This window comes from Ciconia boyciana, chromosome 9, assembly GCF_034638445.1.
Source record: "Ciconia boyciana chromosome 9, ASM3463844v1, whole genome shotgun sequence".
In the NCBI taxonomy this organism is placed as follows: Eukaryota; Metazoa; Chordata; class Aves; order Ciconiiformes; family Ciconiidae; genus Ciconia; species Ciconia boyciana.
Window position 1 is genome coordinate 35,545,970 of NC_132942.1, and position 26,574 is coordinate 35,572,543.

The following is a 26,574-nucleotide window of genomic DNA, read 5'->3' on the forward strand; positions in this document are numbered from 1 at the left end:
ATTTAAACACGATGAATTGTACATACCCGTGATACCTGCTGCGAGGGTGCGAGTGTCGGTCTGTCCCCCAGTGCGTGGTGAGGAGGGGGTGCTCTGTGCCCGGGAAGCAGCAGCGTGGCATACCTTCAGTGTACCTTGCTCCACGGAAGTGAGGGTTTCTCTCTTTTTTTTTTTTTTTTATTTTAAACCAGAATAAACTGTTCAATAAAACCAGTCTTCTGGAGGTTCTTTCTTATGACTAGGGCTACCGTTCTGGCGCGAGGGTAGTGGTCGCTCTTCTGCTGGACCTGGGCAGAAAAAGCTTCCTTGTTCCAGCCCGCTCCCGGGCTGGCCGGGGGCTGAGGCGGCGAGCGGAGGGGTCCTTCTTCCCGCCGGGCAGGTGTTTTCCCTCCTGCAAAGGAGGAGGGGCGGGCCGGGGGCGGTGCTGGCCGCGGCAGAGGCCTCGGCGGCGGCCGGGCGGGACGAGCGCCGCCCCGGGCCCTGCTGCGGTGGGCGCGTTTGGCCGCGCTGCGCCCCGCCCCGCCCCGCCCCGGCTGGGCCCCGCCTCCCCCCGCCGCCGAGGGGCCGAGGAGTGCGCGAGCGGCCCCTGGGCGCCAATCGGAGCCTGCGGGGGGCGGGGCCGCCGGTTTCCCTCAGCCCTTGCGCGGGGCGGCGGCGCCATGTCGGTGGCGTTCGTGCCGGAGCGGCTGCGCGGGAAGGCGGAGGTGAACCAGGAGACGCTGCAGCGGGTGAGCGCGGGCGCGATGGGCCGGGGAGGCGGCGGCGATGGCGGCGGCTGCGGCAGCACGGGCCCTGCCGGCTCGGCTGAGGTGGAGCGGGCCCTGCCCTGCCCGGCGCGGCCTCGGCGGGGGGCGGTAGCGGCTCGCGGCGGGCGGTGACGGCGCGCTCCTGTGCCCTAGTTGCTGGAGGAGAACGACCAGCTGATCCGGTGCATCGTGGAGTACCAGAGCAAGGGCCGGGCCACCGACTGCGTGCAGTAAGTGAAGCCCCCGCGGGCGCGGGTGCCGGGGCGCGCCCGGCAGCGACGGGCAGGCAGGCTCTGACCCCACCGGGCCGCTCGCTGCCTCCTCCGGGGCAACCCGGAAGCCCGAGAGCTTCACAGGCCCCAGAGCCCTGACGAGAGTGAAACGCGGTTCCTGCTCTCCAGAGCTTTCCAGCCGTTAAAAAGCAAATGCCGTTGCACTTCTTACGAGGCTTCCCCAAAATTATTTGCGCAGATCTGTAAAGCAGAAATGCCGCCGTATAGAATCAATGTGATGATGCCTGCTCCTTTCTGTCAAGGTTTTTGTTCCGTGTTAATACGAAAACCAGCTCTGCTGGGCAGGCTTGTCTTCCCGCCAGTGTGTGTAAAACACCGAGTGGTTTTTACGGAGGACCGAGGGTAGCCGGCTTGCGGCTCTGCAGCAGTTCAGCTCTTAAGCCTGCGGAGGACCCGAATGACAGACAGGCTGACAGCGGTTGCCGAGCCTGGGCCATGCTGGCTGTATGCTCAGACCAGCCCAACGGCGGAGCTTTGTCATCTCCGACCCCTGAGCTGCTCTCTTGCAGTCCTGCATCTTTTCAATATTGATCATACAAAGATCTTAATGTGCATGTTTACTATCACCAAAGCTGGTTAGTAGAACATACTTGGTTACAGCGTACAATTCAGTGGCATATACTGGGCTTTTGAACCAGAACAGGATATGGAGGCGTTTGCCCTGATTCATTGTTTTCACGGTTCGCTATTTCTTTCCCTAACAGCAAATACTGATCAGATTACAAAAATGACTATTAAAGTGTGGGTAGGTGGCTAGAAAAGAACACATTTCCCAGATACTGTGTTTCTTCCTCTCATAGGTACCAGCACATCCTGCATAGAAACCTCATTTATTTAGCTACAATTGCTGATGCGACACCACCCAGCACGCAGAAGACTGTAGACTGACTGCACATACCTGGACCCAAGCAGTGATGATTTAAGAATCTATAGAAATACTTAGTTTAGAGTCCCACTTTGAGAGCTGAGAAGGTGTGGTCTTGAAAGGCAGGTAAAAAGTCATCTGTACTTTTATGTTAAAGATGTGAATGTAGCTTTTGATGTAATATTAGGCTAGGTTTTTCCCCATTACTGTAAGCAGAAGTTGAGGGTGATAATTACCTAATCACATTTCCTGTTTCTCCCTGAAAAACTCCATGTAGTATACTTCTGAAAATAGCCTGTCTGTCAGGACAGCACTACCGGAAATGCCTTTGGCGGACTCTTGCAGTCTCATTGAAGCAGAGACTGTTTCATGACTAAGGTTGTATAACAACAGGGTAAGCACTGAGCTAGGTAACTTCTACCTCCAGCATGACAAAGTCAGTCATATGTTGTCATATATATAAGCAATAGACTGTTTTGCATCTTGTATCATAGGAATTGTGCTTAATAAACTAAAGGTGTTCTTTGTAAATTATTGTATATTCTGGATTAATGTAACGTTAACAAAGGAGCAGCTCAGTGATTCAGTGAAATAGAAACATTAACTTTTCTAGGAAAGATGGGACTGTTGCGTAACTTAGAGCAATTAAGTGCAAGGGAGAAATCAAGCCTTTATTTCAGTGAGAGAAGGCTGTGTGTTTGCCCTAGTTGTGTCAAGACTTTCCCTTTTTGCTTGAAATGCTCTGTACTGTAGACTCTGTAAACAAGTAAATTCTTGCATAATCAAAATAGATTCATATGCTTCCTGGGTATTTGTGAGCATTTATGATCAGCTGTATGCTTGTATACCTTATCCAGAAAGAGCACGGCTTACTTGCACCCCTTGGATAGTGCATTTCAGTGGCATGGTTAACATAAGCTGAACTAATAGCCTTGATAATAGTTCCGGTAAGGGGGAAGTTTACTTTTTGCTCACTACCATCAAAATTTACTCTGCGATTGCTAAAACTTCAAGTACCTTGGTTTTGGCAATGTTCATCTGTGCTACTAGTTCAAAGACGCTGCTAAGGCATTCTCTGTATCACATTCTTCAGTGCAATCTAGTTGAAAAAGTAGCCTTAAAGATGCTTCAGATTGTACAGTGCATAAAGTTAATTTTTATATGATGAGTCAGTAAGTAGGCAGTTGACAGTTTTCAAACTGTTAAATAATCCCATGTTAATGAAACAAGATCTTTGTTTACAAACCAAAGTTACAGTTTAAGGTGCTGCTCATTTTCAGCAAGGTGCATATTTTAAACAGGTATGACCTATTAAATGTATATCTTTAATAAAGCAAATAGTTTACTTTTACAGAAGCTTTAAAATACAAAATGTACAGTTCCAGTTCAGAAGCATTAGCTATTCACAAGAAGCACTGCAATAAGGGTAAGTTAACTAAGCACCAAACCCTTGCACTTGGCAGTGTAAGTGAAGTTTAATGGCAAGACTCATTTGCCAAGTGCAACAATTCTTAAAATTACCAGTGTTCAGAACAATCGGAAGCAAAGGACAGAGTAGCACCTACGTGGTCAAAATGCAGACAAACTTTCTTTGTTTTCACAATTCACTTATGTAGGTCCAGAACCTTGCCAGCATTTGTAATTATGAATAAACTGCAAAAACTATAGCAATAATTTTGGCACTTGTTAGAAAAAGTTCAAAATTAAGTGTTCTCATTAACTTCCATTTTGGTCTTAGTATGAATAACCAGTAAGTACAACCAAATTTAGGATTTAATATTAGATCTAAGTGACAAGATTTAGGAAACTCAAAACCATTCATCAAGTTAAATAACCACTAACATTTTCAGCAGAGGGTTTTCAAAATTATAGTAGTACAGACCATTAACAATTTACAGACAGAAGCCACACTGATTGTGCAAAGCACATTACTGTAAAAAGTCTTATGTACAGCAAACAAATCTTTGTAAACATGGTAAGTATGAAGTTTCAGAAAACATGGTGACAATATCATAAATACAGGCAACATTGGCATCCTCAAACAGCACAAAAAGTAACAATCTGGGCCTGCAAATATAGCCCGTCACCATACAAACAAAAAAGGTGGATGGGTTTTAAATACCCAAATGTTTAATAGTTTTAGTGTTGTGTATACTTTTTATTTATATATATATATTGTGTTTATTTTTTGGTATCTTTAGATATATATGTACTTAGTTTGTAAAAACAAAAACAACAAATGTGCTTTATCTTCATTGAAAAATTATGCAGTTAGAACTAATAACCCATTTTACTAGTAGTTAACATATTAGAATGATATGACTTAAGAAAAATACAAAAATAAGATTAATACTGTCAAAACTCTTATACCAGAAAATATTGTGGTTTTTAGACTCTTTCAAAGATGAAATATGAAAATTTAAATAAGCTCTAACTATATAAAGAATCTTTTGTAATCTCAATATACAGTGGGATAGCTATACATATATTTACCATTGTTCTTCAATTTTTAAGCACCAGTCACTCTCCCAGATCCACTTTGGTTGGAAGGTTATTCCTAATTCCACAGGTTCGCTTAATGGCACATACTGACTGCAAACAATTACTTTATCCTTTTAAAAAAAAATAATGTTCTTTTAACTAGCTGCTACCCCACATTTCAGTTTAGTATCTTCTGAGCCAGCTCACAATTTTTAATCAACTGTAGCATCTGAAATAAGACTTTAAATATATGCAAGTAGTCTTTTAGGCTATACTTTCACACACTTAAGGAGCACTGTGTGGATAATGCCTTTGGCCAGATGACGCGGTAAGAAATGGCATATTTATTTGAAAACCAGTGTCGTATTATCCACACAGATGCCGTCTACTTTAAGCAGCTCAGATAACATTTGTGACACAAGGTTGAGTGGTTCTGCTGATCTTTACTTAGAGTAAGGGAACTACCACAAAACTCAATTTCACAACTGTTTCTGCAACAGTTTCATAACGAACTCACTTGTGTGGCACACTAAAAGCTGCTGTTGCACTTCATTTTAAAAAAGCTGCCCACGGGCCATTTATGGAGAATACAAAGGCTTTATAGCTTGTCCATTAGAAATTTAAACACAGTGTTGAGCAAAGTGACCACTATATATTTGCTTCAACGTATTCAATGCGTTTCAGTAAGATGTTTAACTATAAATCTATATGAAAAATAGCTATAAAATACAGTGTTTCTTGCATGGTAGTCCTTCAGCAGTTTTTTAAAAAAAAAAAAGGTTTTGAAAGTAAAGGCAATATACACATTTTTAAAAAGCATTTCTACATCACAGTTTTGGGCTGTTTCATGTACATCAAACAAACATATTGGCCATATTTGCTCAGCACTGAATCAGAATTCAAGAGTTTGTATCTCTCACTTAAACCCCCTCAATTCCACGTTTAATGAGATAAACAGCATATAGCCAATACACAATTGTGAAACAAAGTATATGTAATTTATGTTTGGCCCTGTGCTGCATTTTCCAATATGAAAAGCAATTAGTACTGATGCAGGTAAGATGGTCTGCGTTCGTGCTTTACTGGAAAAGATTTAAAGCCCTTATTCATCTGTTTGTGCTGGGAAGCCTGCTGTTGTGATTGCTGCTGCTGCGCGTAGGCAAAGTTAGAGGAAATTCCTGCTGCTGGAGCGCAGTCGCTGGCTGCTGCCCACATGGGTGACTGGAGGATCTGCATCGTGTCGCTCCACTGGCTGACAGGGCTGCTCATAGGATACAAAGATGTACTCTGACTGGGTAGTGTGTTTGTGACAGAGGACGTATGCTGCCAGGGTGCCTTTGGAGGCCAGGTTTTGGTTTTATTATCCTGAGAAAACAAAATTAGTTGGTTTGGGGGTTTTTTTGTTGTTTTAATACCAAAACACGTTTTTTGAGACAATACTTAAGACGTCACCTTATCCCTGCCTTAAGAAATTTTCAGAAGATTAGTTTATGTTTGAAAGCAGAATTGATGCATATATATAGCACTCTTCTTAAAATATCTGCCTGTTGAAAAACCTTTTTATTTACTTCAGCACATTTGCTTGACACAAAGCAGCCCTTCTCTAAGTCAAAATTGCTAGCAAGAGAGGTAGTAAATCTGCTGATACTTTTGTTTTCTCTGCACAGACAACTAAAATTGACCGTGTTGCCTCTTAGCTTAACTTGAAATCTTTGGTTTTGTGATAATTTCTGCTGCAAGGGAAAAAGATAAGTGATTTCCAATTTTAGTATTTAAACTTGGTAACTGTGATAAAAGTACTACTTGAGTGCAAATGGTTTGGGTTTTAGCCGAAGTAAGCAATCTGGAGATTGCTATTCTAGTAGTTTTCCTAGTGTAAACCACCCCAAAATGCAAACAGGAAAGATGACTAAGCAAAGCCATTTTCAGCTTACCTGATTACGGTCATCTGCTGCAGAAAGAAGAGGTGGTGATGGTAGCGTACTAGGTTCCTGTTCGCCACTACTATGTTTTCTGCCCAAAAAAGAGAGTGACATTTACTTTTTTTTTTTTTTAAATGAGTCACCCACATGAATCTGCCACCGCAATATACCATTCTGTAGTTTCAGTCTGGCATACTTGACAGCCTAGAATGTGTACTGACGTTTCATCTTGTTTCATGTATTTTTGCTCAGTACAGGTAAAAGAAGCAATGCAGAAAGAAATTCATTATTGAATACTGGCAGACTGTCAATACTGACTACTGTCAGTGCAGTAGTTCTTTGAGCTACAGTTTCAGCAACATGCACACATTTTTGTAGAGGTGAAAGGAAGATGGGCTAGTCTTTTGCCCACTTTGAAGAAATCTGCCAGAAATTGCCTTTTTTCTCTTTTTTCTTCTGTTATCTGCTCTCGTTTGGTTTGTTGTTTTTTTTTAAAGTATCTTTTCTGAAATAACTTTACAGACAAGACAAAAGAAACAGCTGAGCAAGTGAAACATCTGCTGAAGCACAGTGACTTTACTGAGGAAAGATGTTACACCTTTGGTTTGAAATCTGTGACCTAATACCTTATATCAAATAGAAGTCCTTGACCACATGTGCATTCTGGAAGTTTTTCTTGGTTTTGTTTTTGGTTTTTTTGGTTTTTTTTTTTGGGGGGGGGGGGGGTAGATTAAAGCAGGAGCTTTTATCCTTTCATCCTCTGTTTAAAAAAAAAAAAAAATCACCATGCTCCAATCATCAGGCCTCCACAGGTAAGCAGTCCTTTGCATGTCAGCTTTAGAACCCTCAACGCTTTTGCCTTCTCTTACTGTATAGCTTTAGCTATAGTATTTTGTCAGGCCCTCACTTGTAGAATGTTTTTCTTCCTAAAAGTAACATAAGACAGTAGTACTGTTACTTCAGCTTAAGTTTTTATTTAATGAAGCACAGTCTTTGGAAACGTCTTTCTGCTCTTCTCTTCAGAGCACTACATAAAGCACAGCCTTTTGTTGTTCTGGCTCCATGAATCGCTCCATGATCAATCTCTAGATACCTGGTGGCTTGGCAGATTAGTTCGCCCATTATATGCTTATTATGTTTTCCTTCCCTGCTTCTTTTTTTGAAAACACAAATAATGACTACTTTTTCTGTGACTGCTTATTAGATAACACTCTCCCATTAATTTCAATTTAGCATTTATTGAAGCTCAATTCCTGTCCCCTCTATATAAATCTTGGTAAGTGTAAAGATTCAGTAAACAGCTCTTCTTTTGGTTGATTCCTTTCAACCTGCTTGCCTTGGTCTCGTTATTTTCAACTCCAGTATACTTCCTTTCTGGCAATGCATATAAAAAATAGCAATCCAGGTATAATCTGCAGGAAACTGGCAGTACATCCACTGACTTTTTCCTGTCACCAAAAAGCAGACAGACAATCTTGTATCTAGATGTATTGACTCTGAATTATTCTGCAATCTAAACAAAAATAGAATATTTGGGCACAGAACTAGCTTTTTTTTTGTTGTTAAGAAAACGCTCTGAAAAATAGTCTGAGAGAATGATCCCAGATTGGAATTGGGTTGGTACTCATGCTTCATCTTGTGCCTTTTATTATTGTCTTAATTACCTTCTACTATGGAATCATTGAGGTTTCAAAGATACCCAGTTTCCAGCTCTTTAGAGCAGCAGAAAGCAATTGTTGTTAATTCATACTACTACTTTTAAGTGGATTCTTCATAGTTGAAAGTACTGGCTTAGTTTTTTAAGTTACTAAGCTTATTTATGAATGCAATTAAACCTCTTCATATTGTCAGAAATAAAGGACTAAATAGGCATGTATTTACGACTAATAAAACAGTCGTGGTAGGCAAGGTGAGACAAAAGTCTACACGACATTATCAGTAGTATTTCTTGAGTGCCACAAAGTTGCAGTAGAAGCCAGGAAGTAGGAACTTACTGGCATCAAAATGCACATTAGGGGCATGACAAAGCTGCAGTGAAGTACAGAGTTTAATAAACCAATTCAAAGGTGATCTCTAATGCCTCAGTAGTTTAGAAAGAAGTGGCATCCAAAGCAGATTCTCTTGGAAGAGGGAAAGAGTCAGATCTTTTCTAGACATACTGAATTTCAGCTAACAACTGGCTATTTGCACAGACGCTAGTTTGTACAAGGAGACAGCTACTAATAAAACTCAATTTGGGAATCCCTAGCATTAAAGTCAGACACACTATACACTGATCCATATCATCAGTGTAGTATGCAAACCGACATTTGTATAACTGTTGAATTAGCAGGAATTTCCTTTGTGTGGCTACTCAAATTATCAAAAAAAGAAGACTCTGATGAAGCGGTTAGGTATTTCTGTTCATTTTGCTCACCTTCTCTGCTTTACAGCAGCAACAAGGTCTGGCCCTGAGAACATGGAGAACAAACTGTCTCCATTAGCTGAGGAGGTCTCATCACTTGAGCTGGCAGAGTCTCCTTGAGTACCAGACCAGCTATTTGTCACATCACTGTAAGACAAAAAGTTTTATTAGTCCTTGTATTTACAGTGCCTGGTCCAGACTGCATGCCCTAGTTAGTCATGCTGAATCTTTGTCACAGGTGATACCTCAGAGCACAAAATGTCAATACTTTGTAAAAGGTACCAGTAATACTAGTAGTTTAACTTACTTCTGAGTGATCACATCAACTGCTTTGTCTGTTACAGTCACTTTATATATATACATATTTTACTAAACTAATTATATAAATTAAAAGTGCCTCTCTTGGTCAGGAAGGAGAAACAAGTGATGCTTGGTTTTGGAATCACTAAGCACTTGACTTTTTCATTGCAAAACTGAGCTAGAACGCATACTTGTCCTACTGGTTTTAAGCTAGCTTGAGAGTCACAGCTATTACATTATGGACAAATGGACAGAGGATTTTGAAACACTTCTGTTGTAATAAATAGTTATGATTTGGAAGAGATTAAGAACTACTAACGTACTTGCTGTAAGGTACCTGCCTTATAGTAACAAGATTAAGTGGCTAAAATCAGGAAAGCTGATTTCAGTCAGGCACTGCAACTTTGATAGCATCACTTTTCATCAAAACTAGGTCTTAAAGGTTTTCAAAATACTGAAAAAAACCTGTTCTGAATGAATCTGTGCCATAAATTCCTTATTTCCTGTGTTCAAGTCAAAGTTGGTATACATTCCACTCTAAAGACGACCTCAAATGTCAGTGCTTCAGTATCAGCAAAGCAGGAAGGGCTCGAGATTTCTCACTCTTGACATAATGAAGTGCAGCTTTCACAGATGCAGCAGTAACTGCAAAAAAACACCCAGTATTCCCACATTCTACCAAGTTTGGGTGTAAAATAGACTCACATACAATAAAAATACATAGCCTGTCCAATCTCTTACCCTTCTGTGAAATACTCAGGAAAGGGCCAGGTTTTATGAGGATCATCAGGAAGAGGCCAGTTGCTACGTGTGTTGCTTGGCCGGCGGACATGCTGTGCTTGCCTTTTTTGTTGCATAGCCTGGTTGACCCCAGCAACATAGCGGGCAAATTCTGGATCAGAGCCAACTGAATAAAAGAAACCAAGAAGTCAGTTGCTGACATTCAGCTATTTCTACTGCAATTATCCCCCTCATTTAATCCTTTAAGCTTGACCATACCCCACAACAGAAAATAATCCCCTCACTAATAATAAATGCCAGACAATAGTTGATACCCCTTCATGGAGCAGTGAAAAACACTGAATGGAAAATGTTTTTAAAAAGTAGGTACGCACCATCCATACATGGTGGATAATAATTCTCACATGGAAGTACACCTGCCCCTTGCATTCCATCAGGGAAATAGTATTTGTCACTATGATCATGTCTATACACTGAAAGGTCCAGTACCCTGTCAGCAGGCACTGATGGAATTAAAGCCTGTACATTCATCCAAGCTCACAGAAAAAGAATGTATCAATTATAGTTGATTCCAGAGTGCAACATGATTTCCAGCTGTGTTGTGATCCTGCTTAGTTCGATAAATCAGAAACTCAGATTGATCACATTAGGACATACAGTCCAGAAATTACCTACTTCCTACAAAGACTAGGCAACAATTTCAAAAACATTCTGATCCTGATCTGCAAAATATTTCAGAATAAGATTGATGTTTACAGAACAGTAATTCTTAAAAATAAAAATTCTTCTATTGTTGAAGTGCTTTATGTGTCCCAAGCATCTGATAAGTATGATCTTGAGCAGACACAGCAAAAGCTTTAATCCAAAAGTGTTTTAAAACCCCAGTTGATCAGAGCAAATAATTCATGTATTACAAAGAATGCTGTTATGAGTCAGTGTAATTGAGTTTACACACTTCTGGGGTTTTGCCCTCTTTTTTTTTTTTTGAGGGAAAACTTTGCAATCTGACTGAATTTATGGAAAATGTCTAGACTACATGCACAGTAATTCCAGCAGGAAGTACAGAGCTGCTGGCTTGTGGGTCTCAGTTTTAATTTAAGAGTGAAGTCTAAAGAACATCCAACAAGCATGCACAGCTCTGAAAGCAGAAATCAGTCTTTCAGACGATGGCTTCCCTACATTCAATTCAGCATTTAGAAGAAAAGTTTCCTCATTTTCATTTGGCACATTTCAGAACAGAGCACCACAATGTTTTGTTGGATGCAAACTAAAACAACAATGAAGAAAATACTGTTTGTTTCTATACATTCTTTATTATGTAAGCAAGGGACAGAGCTATCTGACAGCTGTACAGAAACAAAATATTCCCACTAATACTTGTTCTCTTTGAGAAATATCTTTATGTCAGTTTAAGATGAGGCTGGAAGCTAGGCAGATCCTCAGATCTAAGGACAGATTCTAGATAGATTCTGAAGGGTGTCCAGGTTTTTTTTCCTGTGCATAGCATTAAGTGTTAAATTACTGTTATATTCAAAATAATAACTTGTGTTGATTTTTACCTCAATGAAAACATAGCAGGTAAAAAGCTTTTTATCAGATATGTTTTTTACTTTATTCTTTCACATCTGTGAAAATAATTCAAAAGACCTGGAAGTATCAGCATTCCTTCTACTAGTTCTTACTACAACATTCCTTCATCAAGTTCTTACAGATGATAAAAGTACTTCAAAATACATTTTTGGTAGCTAGTTAAGCCTTTGACATGAAAAGCCATCAATTTTACAAATTGTTAATTAGCAGATTTGCATCTGAAAAGAGACATCATTTTCAGGCTCTAAAAATATTTATCAAAAAAGTAATGCCATTTGTTTCAAATGGCAAATGTACAAAGTCATAAGAAAGTCTGGAAATGAAAAAGTGTTTAATGTTTTAAAGCTTTCTGTACTACACTAACTAGAGCTTAAACTGAAAATTCCTACATCACAGCTCAACCTGGCAAGTTATATGAAGAAAAGTTATCTTTCCAATGGAAACACCTATTTGGATTGGAAGGGGGTTTTTGGTTGGTTTTTTAAACCCCAGATCTTTGGAAAATACTGTTTACTTATCACTTTAACTGTAGAAACATGTATCTTAATCCACAGAGCACCATTTATCAACTTGAATAAGTCACCTTTTCAGAGTATCGCTTTCAAAGTCCTTGATATTCATCATATCAAATGGAACAAAACAAGTAGCTTTATGTAGACCGAAAGTAAAATACTGCAGAACTATAATGGATTCAAAATGCTAAAAATGCCAGTCCTTTGTATACATGCATTTTTTTTCCCCTACACATACATGTATTTGGTGCTTGAAAATAATTTTATCCTTCCTTAAAGGTTATGATAATCCTGAAGTATATACCATAAGTATGTTTAAATAAGATTATGCTAATTCAGACTTACAGTTGTTAAGAAGCTTTTGATAACTATGATGCCTATTTTTGCCTTATAAACGCCACTAATTTATCAACTAAGTTTACAAAATTACTATCAAAGTTATGAGTTAAATGAGCTGGTTTCTGAGACGCCTACACAGTCCTAACACACACACGTGTGCAAACGAGCGTGGGAAACGGATTCATGGTTTGATAAAAGATTTTCCTGTTAGTTCTAGTGCTGCCTCCCTCCAGGCAGTTTTCATAAATGCATACTACAAAGTTTCTGTAGCTATGGTCCAGGCCAACAGAAATTATATTTACGAGATAATAGATTTGTAAGTTGTTCTTCGTACTACTATCAGAAGAATTCACTAATCTCCTCTTAGACTCTACAGTCAATTTCATAGTCTTTAGCTATTTGCTTATGGCTACAAAATTTTATCGCACTTCATCTCTGACAATAATCCCCTCTACATTTACAATTTATTGGTGGTTCAAACACATCTGGCAAACCACATGGCACTTGCTCTTTAGTCTCTAATCCTTCAGCATCCAAGCTTTTCACTGCAGTAACAGCTGTAGAACAGGAACCAGTATGACTCCCATGGAATTGCACAGTAATGGAGGGGAAATGCAGGGATACGGGAAAGATGCAATCCGGCTGTATCTCCAGACTGCAAGACTGGTAAAGAGCAGGAAGGATCATTTTGGGGAGAGATAAAATATATAAGTTCAGGAGTTAACAATGGTTTTAAGGACTTTTACAAATTAAAAATAGGAGGAACATAATCTGTGAGTATCTGTTTCAGTACTTTGATGTGGTCCATATAGGAAAGGTCAGAACTACTACAACTGGGACAAGGAGCAAGGAATTTGTTTGCATTTGTATTTATTCATGAAAGCTGCTTGTACTTTAGTTCACGTTCTGTTAAAAAAAGAAAAGAGGCATACATATAAATAGCTACTTGCCATTGTAAGCACCCTAGCATCTGGTGGATAGCACTGGGAAATGACAGTTATTGCTAGCAATATTTAACAGTATTCTTTGTAAAAGGACCTTTATAAAAACGTAATAAAGGCAGAGACACACACCTGCAGGGTCAAAAGGCAGGATTTCTCCCAACATCCCAAACACTCCATCAGTTTGGTCACGATTTGGCCATGTGTTGTTTCTAGGTCCTTGTGGTTTCTGTCCTAACATCTCTGACATCATATTGTCCATATAGCTGCTCACAAGACCCAAGCTGTACAAATCAGAGCTTAAATCTGAAAAACCAGGATTGTTCCACTGGTTTATATGAGACAATCCAGCTCCAACAGCTTGGGCTGGCTGCTGTGAAGAATTAGTTAGCCATTTGGCAGGTACACGTTGCTGTGGTCCAATAGGTTGAAGCAAATGTTGGTAATACTGCATTTGCTGCTGCTGCTGCTTTTGTGACTGTTGTTGCTGTGACAAGCCTTGCTGAGAAGGATGCAGTGGTGTGTGAGAGACAGATTGCGGTTGCTGTTGTACTGTTCCTGATTTTTGTTCTGTTGCTGTAGAGGATGCAACAGAGTTCCTTCTTTTCACCATCGGGGAAGTCTGCTGGGATTTGCCCATGTTAAAACCAGACAAGAAATCTATAACATCCTGCATTTCTTGGTCAGTTGGTAAATTCATACCTTTGTCATCCTTGCCATCATCCAGTTTGAAGAAGTTGTCCCGTCTTTCAACTAGAAACCCATTCACTAGCTGATTATTTGTGCTCTGAATTGGCTGCAGTGGATCTGCCGTCCTAGGAAAGTTACCAATGTTCAAAATGCTTTGTAACCGTGCATCTATGTTAGTGGGCATTTTAGCTTTCTCCTCTGAACTGGAACTTATGAAGACATTTTTGGAAGGTGTATTGGGGATTGAGTAACTTCCAGTGTTACTTGTACTGGTGCAGGAAGTTTTTTTTGTAAACCGTGAAGTCAGTTTTGAGAATGTCTTTTGTAGACCACCTGAAGATTTGCTTCCATTTCCGGATGGCATGTCAACTTGATTCCCAAAGTCTGAGATTTCACGCTGTAACTGGATCTGAATACAAGGCAAAGCTTGCTCCCTGCATCAACAAAAACACGTATATCAAACCACCCAATACATAATTGAGTTTGTACTTTGGAGGAAAACGTGTATTTGGGTAATAGCTAGTGGAAGAAACAAAACCAAAGATTGCCAAGTTCATCAGCTACTTACGGTAACAATGCAAATTATTACTAGTATTTGCAACAGCATTAACTACTTTCCATTCCTTAAGAAATTTTAATTGTGCTTCAAGACCTAAATGGAGACTAATTTAATATAAAGCAAGTATTTTTGTAAGAGAGAAACAAATACTTTTGTACTCTTGGATAAGCGGCTGGTTTGTTTTTAAAAAGGCTGTTGTCTCTCTGTATGTAACCATAAGGTACCTATGTAGATTACCAATTTCTTGCTCTCACTTTGACCCCTTCTGATGAACCAGTACTATCAAATGCCTCAGTACAGATCTTTCAACAATGATGGCTTTGTTTAAACTAGGAAAGTAGAGCATGAGGCTCAAGAGATGTACCTTCCTTCCTTCCACCTGTGTATGTCAAACACAGCAGTATAGAGCACATCTACTAGTCCCAAAGTCTTCTCTGGATCCAGACTCCTCTGTAGCAAAGACATTGTTGCTGGATCTTCTTTCAGACACCTGTAATCATTAAGTTTAACTTTAAAATCAAATACACAAAGCCCATTTCTGGAAAATGGCAAGAGCACTCAACAGACCTGACACAAAACACTAGGACATGGGTGCACTCTGGAGTCCAGCGCTAAGAACCCCCTGCCTGACAGACTCTATGTGGAAAATGATTCAGCATATCCAACAGTCTGGGGAAGATTTTACTGAGCTGTGAAGATGCAGGATTAGTGAATTTTCCTCATTAATGGCACAGAATTAGGACTGAACTTGAGGTGAAATCAGAATAACTTAAATCTAAATATTAGCACGTTTGTCAAGTACTTAATGAGCCCCTCCAGCAGAGAGGAGTAAAGAGGCACTCTTACTGTGTGTCAGCAGGCGGAGCTCTTCCAGAGCACACAAAGCCTGGCTCAAAGCACTCTGCATTATTTTAGTTCTTTCATAATAGAGCAATTTACATAAAGAGAACAGAGAAGTGCCACTTCATACTGTATAGAGGAATTAAAGATGTATTTGGGTAAACAGACTCTCAGTTGACCTGTACTTGTGGACATACCATTGGTACCATTAGTAACAGGCTATCTCACTAAGGATTGGGATGAATGAACTGTGTTGTACTGAAATTTGTAACACTGAGTACTCCGAAGTAACAGAGAAAGGAAGTGTTCTAATTCCAAATAATTGTTTCAAAAGGGAAGAAATCCTCACCTAAACTGCAGATTAATCCTACCTTTCTTTCCTAGGCAGTCAACTAAACTGGTAGGAATAGCATCTCGGACCACAGAGTTCTGCAGTTCATGACAGCGCTTAAAGAACAGCTCAGTGAAGAAAGAGCTACAGCTCTCATATTAATCTCATCTAATTCCTGGCCTTCCTCAGGTAACAGTTGTGAGGACCTGCCAGGGAGGAGCATAACAGGAATACTACTGGATTTAATTTTTTTTTTTAAATCTTCTCTTTTATCATCAAGCTTCTACTTTTTCTTTAGAAGTATGTTTTACTGCCCCAGCACTGCCTCTCTTCTATTGCCTCCAACAGAGGCAGCTCTGTACCAAGACAGCTAAAGTACAACTGCCAGTCTGTCAGGAATGGTGGTATTCAAACAGTTCCAGATAAAGGAACTTAAAGAAGATATGCCATAATTGTGTAGTATTCTCTCTTCCATTTGTACTGCAATTATTTTTCCCTATATATTTCAGTCATAGCTATTAGTATAATCTGCAATACAGTATTTTTATTTACCAAGTTGATGGAACTTGCACCACAATTCTGGATCCTTCTAAACTTATCTGAGGAGCATAGGCTTCTTTATTTTCAATCTGTGCTGTGTCCACAACCACCTAGCAAATAAAATGAAAATAAAATGGAAGTTATTTTAAGAATTAGTTCCAGTTATTTTATCACCCCTGTAGTTAAGATGCAATAGTCTTACCTCCCTGCCATGCTACAGGTGCAAAAAAATAACCAGATAAAAACAAATCCACTCACAAAATCATTATAAGTTGATTTCTATTTTAATATAAAAAAGAGAAATACTATAAAATTATTAGTTTGATACAGTAACCTATGTTTCAAGGACTTAATTCTTCTCAATTAAATACTGTAGTTATGCATCACTACGTAGTTACCAACTGCTTTACCTAACAGCTGGTAGTTACCAATGGCTTCGTATAACAGCCCTTACATTTGAGACCTTTGGCACTATTACTACTTTAATAGCTCCCAAACACCTATTTATGAAAATATTTTAAGTAATTTAACTGCAGTGCACGGTATGATAGACAAGTGGTATTTAGTCTGAAACTCTTCACAGAGCTCACAATTCTTAACACACACACACACACACACCCCACCCCACCCCCTTTAAGGTTATAAAATCCCACACCAACATTTCTCTATTCTACCTAACGGAACTGTACTATTATTAATTCCCTATTATATAAAGAGGAGAAAAGTGACTGTTCAATTTGTTGAATTCTGAGCCTTCTGTGAGACATCACGAAGATATATGGAAGATGAAAGTCTTGAAAATTAACCTTCTGTCATGAACCTTTCTTTTTATGGAACTGAGAAGGAATGGATTCACTTCAGCTTCATTTAAACTTTAATACCAGTGATAGTAAGTTCCATATTTGGTTTGTGCTTTCTGTTGTTGTCCAGTGTGCATGGGTTGGCCTTTTTGATCATTTCCATAATTTCCTATTTTGGTCATGCTGAACCAGCAGCTTTTTGGCAGCAGTCAGCAGTTCTTGCTTCAGTGACTAGCAGATTAGCTGTACCATTTATTCTTGAAATGGCAAAAGTCCTCCGGTATAAATAAGCCTCAAGGGATATTACTGGCTTTTTTGCAATCATCCTACACTGGTTCTACTTCATAACCAGTAGTAGACAACCAGTTAGAAGAAATGTGAAATATGACTAATGCTGAGAGTCTCTTCTCTCTCTTGCTTTAACAAAACCATCTGATCACACTTGAACACAATTATTTCCCACCTTTTAGATATTTTAGCATAAGGCCTTAGTTTTCCTCCAGCTGACTCTAAGCATTTGCCCAAGTTTATTTGAACTCATAAAACATGTCTAAGCACGGTGACAAAAGACCATGCTATTATCCACTCATGAAAATGCCTCTCATTTAATAACAGGGCAACTCCATTACTTTTTTCCTTGTATTTGTACCATTTTAATTTTATGTAATTTGGTAATAAGCCATTCAGCTATATTGCAATTATAACTGGGATAAGGAGAGATTAACTTAGGAGTGATTTTTCTCAACTCCCAATAAAAATACTGTCTGTCTCTCAGGCCTGTAAGTCAGAACTAAACTTCTGATTTGTGCAGACCTACATCAGCTTCTGGTAGTGGTGCATGGTAGTGCTCATGGTCTGGGCTTTGTTGAGGGTGTGTGTCATGTCCCACCCCACCCCCCTCATCTTCCTTTCTTCCCTTTAAAAAAAGTTTTACATTTCTCAATATTTGGTCAGTTACGACATCTAGGATTTAAACGTTACTAAGATTTAGTGCTTCTGCAATGCATGTTGGTTTTTGCTACAGAAAGATCTACTAGCACAAAAAAGGATGGCTAGAGACTCAGTTAAACCTTCTCTTCATGACTTTGCATGAGGCCAATTCATAGTTTTATTTCCACTCATCCTCCGAATTTAACTATTTTAATACACGTTATTTTTATTCAAACGTGGAGATTTCTTCAGCTGACCCAAATCTGAAAATACAATTCTTAATATATTATGCTAAGGTAAAAATGGAAAAACTGCACTTCTAAAAATTATTTCTTATGTTAAAAAACCTGAAGCCTAAAATAACCAAGCAAACTACGTCACATCTCATTGGGCTTTCCACTCTTAATGAGTTTCTTCTTGAAAGGCACATGGCAATATAGGCTTAAGACAGCAAGACTGTCAAGTAATGTTCTTTTTTAAATTTGGTATTTAAATGACAAATTTACACACCGTTCTGAACTAATGCAGACAGCTTAGTTTCTAAAAGCAGTAAACCAAAGACTACGTAATATTGTCCCACAATTCATTTATCTGAGTTCTACACAAAATAAAATAAACACATTCTCCCTCCCTGCCTGGTGGGTGCTTAGAGGGTAGCTTCCTGTGCATCAGACATCTATTGTTCATGTTTTACAGGTGTTTCCTCTCTCATCTCCACCCAAAGAATGCTTTAAAGAAGCAAATTACAATTTCTCATCATTGCATGAGGCTACATACAAGCGTAATTGAATCTTGTAAAAAATTACTGCACACAGTTTATAAAGAAAAACCTCAACCCTCAACCCTTCCAAATTGTAACAAATCAAAGTGAGAATGAAAGGAGGAGAGAAGCCTCTCAAGTATTTTGTCATGTGTATAGCTCATTACTGTGTCTTTGAAGATAGAAACCTGCTACTTTCAGAACCAGAGGTTCACGCAAAAAAATCTTTGGAGACATTCATGATTCAACACAAGTAACATTCCTTATATCAGCACTGTCATTTGGGAGAATGTATAGGTAAGTTTTATGCTGACAACTCTCCAAATGTTATGATAAACCTGAAGAATACCAGCACTTTAATTACTGGCAAGTCTAACTAGTTATGTCTAGACTGGGGGACACGAGGAGATTTCCAGACTCCCGAGTCCAAGTGTGCATCGGGCCACTCCCCAAATCTCATCAGGGCAGGACTTGAGGTGCACAACCCTGAAACCCCCGGAAAGGAAATGGTGGGAGGTGCAGCGTCCTCCAAGGCATTCCTCATCTAGACACTCAGGAGCCAAGAACTCCTCCTGAGTTATGGCACACTCCCATAGGGCTGCTGAGAAACAGTTTCTTGGCCTCATTTCCCATACCTTGCTGCTGACTCCCAGCATCCTACCATGAACTATGGCAGGTGAAGACACTATTCCACTTAACCATATCCTTTTTTCTAGTTCTTCTTGTATTTATTAATATTTAATACATGTTTTCCTTCAGAACACCTTAAGCAGAAATTTGGTCAATCCTACTATTCCACAGCTGCTTTCTCTCCCTGCGAAGATAGCACCTTCTTATGCCTCCCTGTAAAACTTCCTTATACAAAGTGGTTATTGCACTACCATCTTCTATCCTTAAATCCCTGTATCACAGTGAAGTAAGGACTGATAGCAGATGCACTGCTGTTATGATATTGATGGTCTAGCCCTTTGATTTTAGGTTGTCTTTACTGGAATTCAACTGACTTTTCGTGTATGATTTGAACCTACTTCTCTAACAGACATTAAATATTAAGGGAATATCTAATATCTAGTATCAAAGGAATGCTAAAGTAGAAATATCTGACAAATTTGTTATTTACAATTTATCATTCACCATTACTGGAGAACCTATTAATGGTACCAAAAACCATATGGTTTAATTAACTAGGTCAGAAGGTCAAAGTCGCTTAATCAGCTGTGTGATGTTTGAAAAACGTGGTATTTACAAAGTATGTAGCAATATGGATCCTTTCATCAGAAATTACAAAGTCCTGATGGCCCACCATCACCTTGAACAAAGAATCAGTATGTGAATCAACAAGAAGCATTTAGCTCATTGTAGGTTAAAGATGATTCAAAGAATACTTGACAGAAACTATTACAGGCTACGGTGCACGTTTATGCTTGCATTTCCTTCCTATCCTATTGCATTCTTGCCCCCCTTTTATTTGTCCAGTCAAATGAAAACTCACAGTAGTCCAAAACACCTATGTGTCATGAATGAACACTCTATTAAATTAAGAGATTGCAGTAATTAGTTACGGGAGCACAAATGCGTTTTCTCATCAGAGTATGTTCCAAGCATCTATTTTTAGCAACTGTTTAGATACTGTAAAACCCATGGGGTTTGTTTCTAAAGAACACAATATGTCTACAGCAAGGTATTTAATTGCTCTGCCCTCTGTTGGAGATGTCAAGTAGCATTACTTGGTGCAGAGGACTTCCTGGCTTATGCTGGGTGGGAAACTCCATTCGAAGTAGAGAGGAAATGAAAAAATGGCAGTTTTTAAAGCTATTCTGAGAGAAGGGGGGGAAGGGATGTTTCTTTTTAACATGGTCATCTATAGATTTGAAAATCTTTCTTTTTCACTATGAATTAGAAGTTTCATTTCTTGTGTTCCCTCTGGTAACGGAGACTAAAAAGTACACAGTACCTCCTCCTGTTCTTATAAACTACAGATACCATCTACGAACATACATTCTACGGGGATACATTTTGCCCAGATGAAGTTAGCTGCAGCGTTAAAAATGGAGAAACACAAAAGACACTGGAAATTAGTTTCCAAACTCTTTAAAATATCTAGTTTCTCTTCAGGATGTTTAAGTAGCCCTTTTTTTGCTAAGCCTATTCATAGTCACTTACCAGTCCAGCTTGGCCAAATAACAATTGTACAGCAGTTTTGCAGGCTCCTCGCCAAGTGGAAGGGCAAACCTGATTTAGTACTTCAGTAACAGGAGAGTCATCCCGTGGTGTAAGTCCGTTATGGCATCCAGCTTCCTTAATCAACTGCAGCATTGTGTGCTGAAAAAAAAAAATCATAAAAACTTTGTCATACAAAACACATGATTCAGAAACATTAACACCAATGCTTCCATATGTATTTATCATTGTTCTACAAGTTTTTCAAACAACTATAATGTCTGTTACCTCTGAACAGTCTTGTATAACTAGAAGAGCTCAGCTGCAGAACAGAAATATGGAAGACCATCTCTGCTATTTGGAATACAATACTCCTCCAAAATCATAAACAGTATTTTTGCTTATATTCTTGCAAAACGGCTTAATCAAAACTATAAAAAGCACTGCAAGGACAACAGAAAAGCAGCATTTTGAGCTGTGGATTGTTTCAACTCTTTCAGGAGTGAAGAACTGGTCTTATCTAAAAAAAAGTGAAAATGCTGATTAAAATTGCCCAAATTACTTCTGAATTGACATCTTCTCCATTCCTTAATACTGAAAATACAATTAACTTCTCCACAATTTTAAATTATTTTTTAAAAATTGATTAAAGTTTGTAAGAAGACATTAAAAGGAGCTTTGTTACAAAATATTTTTTCAAGTACCTGCCTTAGCACCAGGCTGGGCCAGACTTATTTTGGCATCTAAGAAAGCTCTAAGTGCATCACCTGGTTGGGGCATCTGTAAGGGCTCACTTTCCTCAGCTATTCTTGAGACCTAACACACCTGTTTTCAAAAAGTTAATAGAATCTTCATTACCTCCTAGACTTCTATGCTCCTCTCATATTGGACTGAATTTGCCCAGGTGGTTAAAATGTTATCAGTAACAGGCGTGGACCTATAATGTTATCAACATCTTGTTTCCACAGGAAGTCAGGCTAAAAATACACACTTCTAAATACAAGTTTGGCACTGAACTTCTACTGCAGTTGTTCTCTGAATTTTAAGGAGTTCTACTCTTTTTTTTCTTTTTTTTCCTTCACTCCTGTCGTTAGATTCAGGGTTATTACCGTTTTCAGCTTCAGGTTTTCTGCTGCAGACTCATTAAAGGATATTCCTTTCAGAAAATGTGATCCTATCTGAACAGGTACAGTGGGCAGTTCACACTGAATTGGCTGAGGTGGAGTCTGTCTCCTTCCTGTTTGCTGGGCTTCAGCTTCACTGCAACAGCCCTGAAATATAAAAGAACAGAACAATTAGAATAAATTAAGACATTAGAAAATCCTAATAGGAGTCCAATTTTTTTTTGTAAATAGTTATTTTCAAGGTGAGGAGGGATGAAAGAGAGAGCAGGTTTAGCAGATCCTACCTGAAGACTTGCTTCAATAGCTTTTGGGTTCAAGTGGAAGCCAGCCTTCATTGCATATTCACAATGGCCTAAACTCTCCAAAGCCACTTTGTAAGCCTGACATTAAACAAAAAGTTGAGATAGCACAGGCAAGTAACTAAGCATGCAGTCATTGTGTCTGGATACATATATAAGAATTGTTATATGGATGTACCCTACTCAGTTCTACGGCATACACACATTTATTGTATAAGATTTCAATACTGTAATTCTCAAATACCTCATGGCTGCCTGTCGTACATATCTCTGCAGTAATATACTCCTTCCCTATTTCATTCCTTGGCCCACTGACTGTACTACATGCACATGAAAGCAGCAGACTTTAAAAACTCACCTGCAAAGCACTGTCAATTTTCATGTTCAGCTCTTTGAGCTGATGTTCAGGGATTGCCACACTCTGTGAGCAGAAAAGTTGCTGAACTTCAATTCCTGCCAAACATCCATCACAGCCTCTTTCTCGCAGTCGAGATGTGGCCTGTAATGTAAAATAAAAATCCAGGGTAAAGAGGTTCAACATTAAACCAGGTCAAGCTTAATTAAATTTTAAAGAGGAGCAAAACCCCCCCACAGAGCTTAAAACATTATAAAGGAGATGAGAAGCAGCACCCAGTGGAAAGGATCTGGAGGAGATTATTTATTATAACTTATTAAACCTCTACTGCTACTTTGAAAGTACAAATCTGATGTAATTTGTATGGCATATAGGTGTTGGCTAACAACTTAATTCAACATTGTTTGCTGTTACTATTTCAGCTCCCTCTCAGGACTAAGGATCCTGTTACACAGGCCACATGATGACAATGGTTACCAGAGAAGGGACTTGTAACTTCAACATAAAGGGTATTACTTGCCACGGAAACAGAAGATACATTTAATCATGTGTACAAAGACTCCTGTGTACATAAGAAGATATATTTTATAAAATTAAGGGCGATTACTGTGCTGCAATTTGAGAAGAGCCACACAAGACTGTAAAATCAACTTAGCACAGCAAAAGAATAGCTTTATGTAACATGATTTTGAAAAATAAGAAATGTGAAAAGCCAAATATCTAGTTTTAACTGTAAAATATTACACTACTGAGCAGGGTAAAACAAATAGAAACCTACTCTCAACTGCATTTAAGGCCTCAGATACAGCTTAGTTTTCAGTCTAGGAAGGAGTCCTGCTCTAAAGCAGAATGTCCAAATTGGGGATTTTTGGTAGTACAGCCAATGGACAGACACATTGCTCACCTTATTGACAAATACAAAGTTACAGCATTTTCCAAGTGAAAAATCTTAAAAAAGAAAAATAGTTTTGAGCTACTGACAAAGTGTCATCTTAAACTTTATTCTGAAACAGCAGTGTCTTCTCCTGCCAGAGAGGCTGATCTTATATGGAAATAATGGATTACCTTCCACTCCACAAAGTAAAAATTTGGAAAGATTTCAGTATTGCAAGTCTCCCTTCTATCAAAATGACTTGTATATTAGTCTATCTACAATTATAAGAGAAGAGAGAGATTTTGTTTATTTACAGAGCACAGATTTTTCTTATGCTATCCTAAAACCCCACATAAATACTTCAGATTAGTTATTTTAGTCAATCATAAAAATTGAGAATTTTCTTCTATTGTTATTCCGGAACTAGGAAAAATCTGTATTTTTCTCTTCTCCTCCCCTTGTATGTTTAATAACGGATTTGATTAGTGTACTACTTGTACTAAACTCTATTTTGAAATACAGGTTTTATTAACAGAAATAGCTGAAGTGGGCTGTTAAGGAGGTAAAAAAAGAAAGTTAAGGTCCCAGATTCTGCAAACCCAAGTTTAATTTTAACCACATTTTAAACAAACTTTAAACAAAATTGCAGGGCATTTCTAGAAATTGTAATACAGTTTTAAGGAACTAAGTATATTAAACATAAAATTAACTGGTTTTATGCAAACGGAGTAAAGCTATACCAGGATTAGACCTGTTACAATTATCTGTAATACACCTAAAGCACTCCCAAATCTTTATTTTATCCAGTTAAAAAAATTTATGCTGCAGTAAAAATTACAAATAATTCCTCTGCATTCATAGTTCTAAAGGAAACTTGTTTGCTTTCATATACCTTGCAGATGTTAGCTGATAAATGGAAACCTTGACAAGATTTCCAGTCAAGATGATTAACAAGCCTGTGTGGGCTGCCAAATTAGACTTCAAAAACACATGCTCCAAGTTACTTGAATTTAAGGAAACCACGCACTCAGTGTCTGAATCCATTTTGATCTATCAGTCTGCAGACTTCAATAGTGCAAGGGAAAGCAGAAAAGCTCATAAAACTAATTTTCTTCGTAAAGTACTTTTTCCAGCAGGAAAAGTAGGGATTCCACAGATGGCAAGTGTTTGTGAAAATACAAGTCCGGAGAGTGGTACATTTAAGTAATATGATTAACATTCCATCAATTGATAGATCAAGCAACATCAAGCTTAACAGCATGAAGACAAAAGTGTTAAAAGTTACCATAAAGATTTTTAAGTTTAAAATAGAATCCATGCTCAAAATTTAAGAGAAATAGGCTTTATCTAAATTATTTTTCATCAAGATTTTTTTGCAAAGACTTATTGTATGGTTTTTTTAAATTCCCTCTGTCTGCCAAACCACATTTGAACATTGTTCATTCATTACTAATAACAAAAAGCTGTTTCCACTGTTTGTGCACCCCTTATGTACAATCATATCACAAAGAAAACTTTACACAAGGCAAAGATAGTATAATCACCATATAGGTAAAACAAGTTCTAGCATCTGAAACTAACTGCACCATGTTCACCCCTTCAAATGTAGCATGTCTTCAAAATCAGAGATTTTCTTCCTTTATAAGGGCACCCAGGCTGAATTTAGGTTTCACTAAATATAACGTCCCTACAGCAAGACCTCCGTACCTCTGCTGCTCCTCTCCATGATCTTATTGCATCTTCTAGCTCATTTGTGGGGCTTAAATTTGAGGCTCCAGCCCCACTAACGTTCTTTCTCTCCTGAGCTACAGCTTCAGCAAAGCAAGAGTGTGCCACCGGCTGGACCTTCTGCAAAGCTTGTGACAGGAACTGAAAGTGGACCTGCATCACCGTCAGGAAACATCGCCCAAGTACCTGCGGGAAAAGAAACAAACTAGTCTCAAGCAAATAGATTTCACAGAAGTTTCTGTTCTTCCTTTTTGTTCAGTGTTTGGAGTAAAGAACCAAGTTAAACTCAGGTCTTTTTTAATTAAAATAATGCTTCAGATCATAAGTACCACACAATATTTAACCATTGACTTAAGGTAACAGCACGTGAGCATTCGTTTCTATGAATTAAGGGGAGATCAGACTGATCCCATGTCATTTTTACTTCTACACCCAAGTTATGGTTACTTGAAGAATGAAAAGCTTGTTAAGTTACTTAGCAGTATCAAGCACATGAAACAACACAAAAATGGGAGTAGCATATTATCACAAGGACAAAGTCAAACGCAAAACCGACTTGCACATAGACCTAGCTGAATTCATGCTACAAAACCCAAAACAAAAAAAATCTGAATCATTTTAAAACAGTATCATAAAAATCAGAAAAAGTTTAATCCAGCAGTTTATCATCCAAGCAGAGCAATAACCAGTAATAAGCATGAAAAACCTTTTGCCACATAATACAGTGGCAACACAGTGCCATTTTTAGAATACAATAGTGGCTGCAGAATGCATGCACGAAGTTGCAGCCCTGTCACTTGCATTGTCTGACAGGAGCTGCTAATGCCGGCACAAATCTTCTCTTCAGAATATTTCACTGAAATGGGTCATGTAATACTCACTTGGAAAGCCCAAGGAAAGGGAAAGGCAGGGAAGCAAAGGGCTGCCGGTCCCTCCCCGTACTCACTGGGCTGAGGGCAGCACCAGCACTGTGCCAGGGAAGGGGTGCCCACCTCTGCCAGCCGGAGCTGGGCTCCACATCCTGGACCTCTGTCCCCTGCACCTTTCCATCCCCCATTTATCTCCCTCTCTCATACCAACGCTAATGAGAATTCTGACTGAAGACAGACATATGCCTCAGTTACCGCAAGCAAAACGAAACAAGTCACACAAACTGAGTAGGTGCAGCCACCACACGTGGAAGAACAGCCAGGAGTGCAACCATCCGGAAGGACAACCTGGAAAGCAAAGCAGCACAACAGGAGTGCTCCGTCTACCTTCAGGGCCACGCTTCTCCTAAGCGGACAAAAGCTTACAACAAAGCATAACTAGAATGCAGCAGAGAAGCAAGTATTTTCAAATTACTGTCGAAAGTATTTAAAAGCTATTCAAAATGTTTTGCTTCTTTTATGGAGTTTGTCACACAAAGTGGTTTAAAATGTGTATTTGACTTTGATTTATTAAAAAAGAC

The 26,574-nt window shown here is 38.9% G+C and overlaps 2 protein-coding genes across 7 annotated transcripts in view; one reads left to right on the forward strand and one right to left on the reverse strand.

Annotated features, from left to right (window-relative positions):
- Positions 1-577: 577 nt before the first annotated feature.
- On the forward strand, positions 578-26,512 carry SS18L2 (SS18 like 2). Of its 4 annotated transcripts, none has more exons than XR_012044096.1 (4): positions 578-728; positions 900-976; positions 1,840-2,030; positions 25,208-26,512. XR_012044096.1 is itself a non-coding variant. In XM_072872224.1 (3 exons), exons 1-3 carry the CDS (start codon positions 660-662, stop codon positions 1,925-1,927), a joined length of 234 nt encoding a protein of 77 aa, XP_072728325.1. In that variant the 5' UTR covers positions 578-659; the 3' UTR covers positions 1,928-2,696. The 4 variants fall into 4 exon arrangements, 1 of the variants encoding a protein (XP_072728325.1); XR_012044095.1 differs by lacking the exon at positions 25,208-26,512 and adding an exon at positions 15,608-16,096; XR_012044094.1 differs by lacking the exon at positions 25,208-26,512 and adding an exon at positions 6,830-6,972.
- The window catches only part of GARRE1 (granule associated Rac and RHOG effector 1), a 60,970-nt gene continuing 37,292 nt past the window's right edge, over positions 2,897-26,574 (reverse strand). For 2 of the 3 annotated variants that reach the window (XM_072872221.1, XM_072872222.1), the window contains exons 3-14: positions 25,104-25,310; positions 22,526-22,666; positions 22,153-22,248; positions 21,854-22,015; positions 20,748-20,906; positions 16,107-16,204; positions 14,748-14,873; positions 13,267-14,258; positions 9,753-9,918; positions 8,724-8,858; positions 6,320-6,398; positions 2,898-5,750 (exon numbers count right to left, since the gene is read on the reverse strand). In XM_072872221.1, the coding sequence (XP_072728322.1) occupies positions 5,427-5,750; positions 6,320-6,398; positions 8,724-8,858; positions 9,753-9,918; positions 13,267-14,258; positions 14,748-14,873; positions 16,107-16,204; positions 20,748-20,906; positions 21,854-22,015; positions 22,153-22,248; positions 22,526-22,666; positions 25,104-25,310 (2,685 nt within the window). In that variant the 3' untranslated portion in view covers positions 2,898-5,426. Of the gene's footprint in view, positions 5,751-6,319; positions 6,399-8,723; positions 8,859-9,752; positions 9,919-13,266; positions 14,259-14,747; positions 14,874-16,106; positions 16,205-20,747; positions 20,907-21,853; positions 22,016-22,152; positions 22,249-22,525; positions 22,667-25,103; positions 25,311-26,574 lie in introns of all 3 variants that reach the window. The other variant, XM_072872223.1, reaches the window with a different exon arrangement.

What these genes read in the sequence shown, in the direction of transcription:
- SS18L2 (XM_072872224.1), top strand. Translation starts at nt 660, where the DNA reads ATGTCGGTGGCGTTCGTGCCGGAGCGGCTGCGCGGGAAGGCGGAGGTG. An exon ending in ACCAGGAGACGCTGCAGCGG is followed by an intron (nt 729 to 899) that starts GTGAGCGCGGGC and finishes CCTGTGCCCTAG; the next exon opens with TTGCTGGAGGAGAACGACCA. An exon ending in CGGGCCACCGACTGCGTGCA is followed by an intron (nt 977 to 1,839) that starts GTAAGTGAAGCC and finishes TTCCTCTCATAG; the next exon opens with GTACCAGCACATCCTGCATA.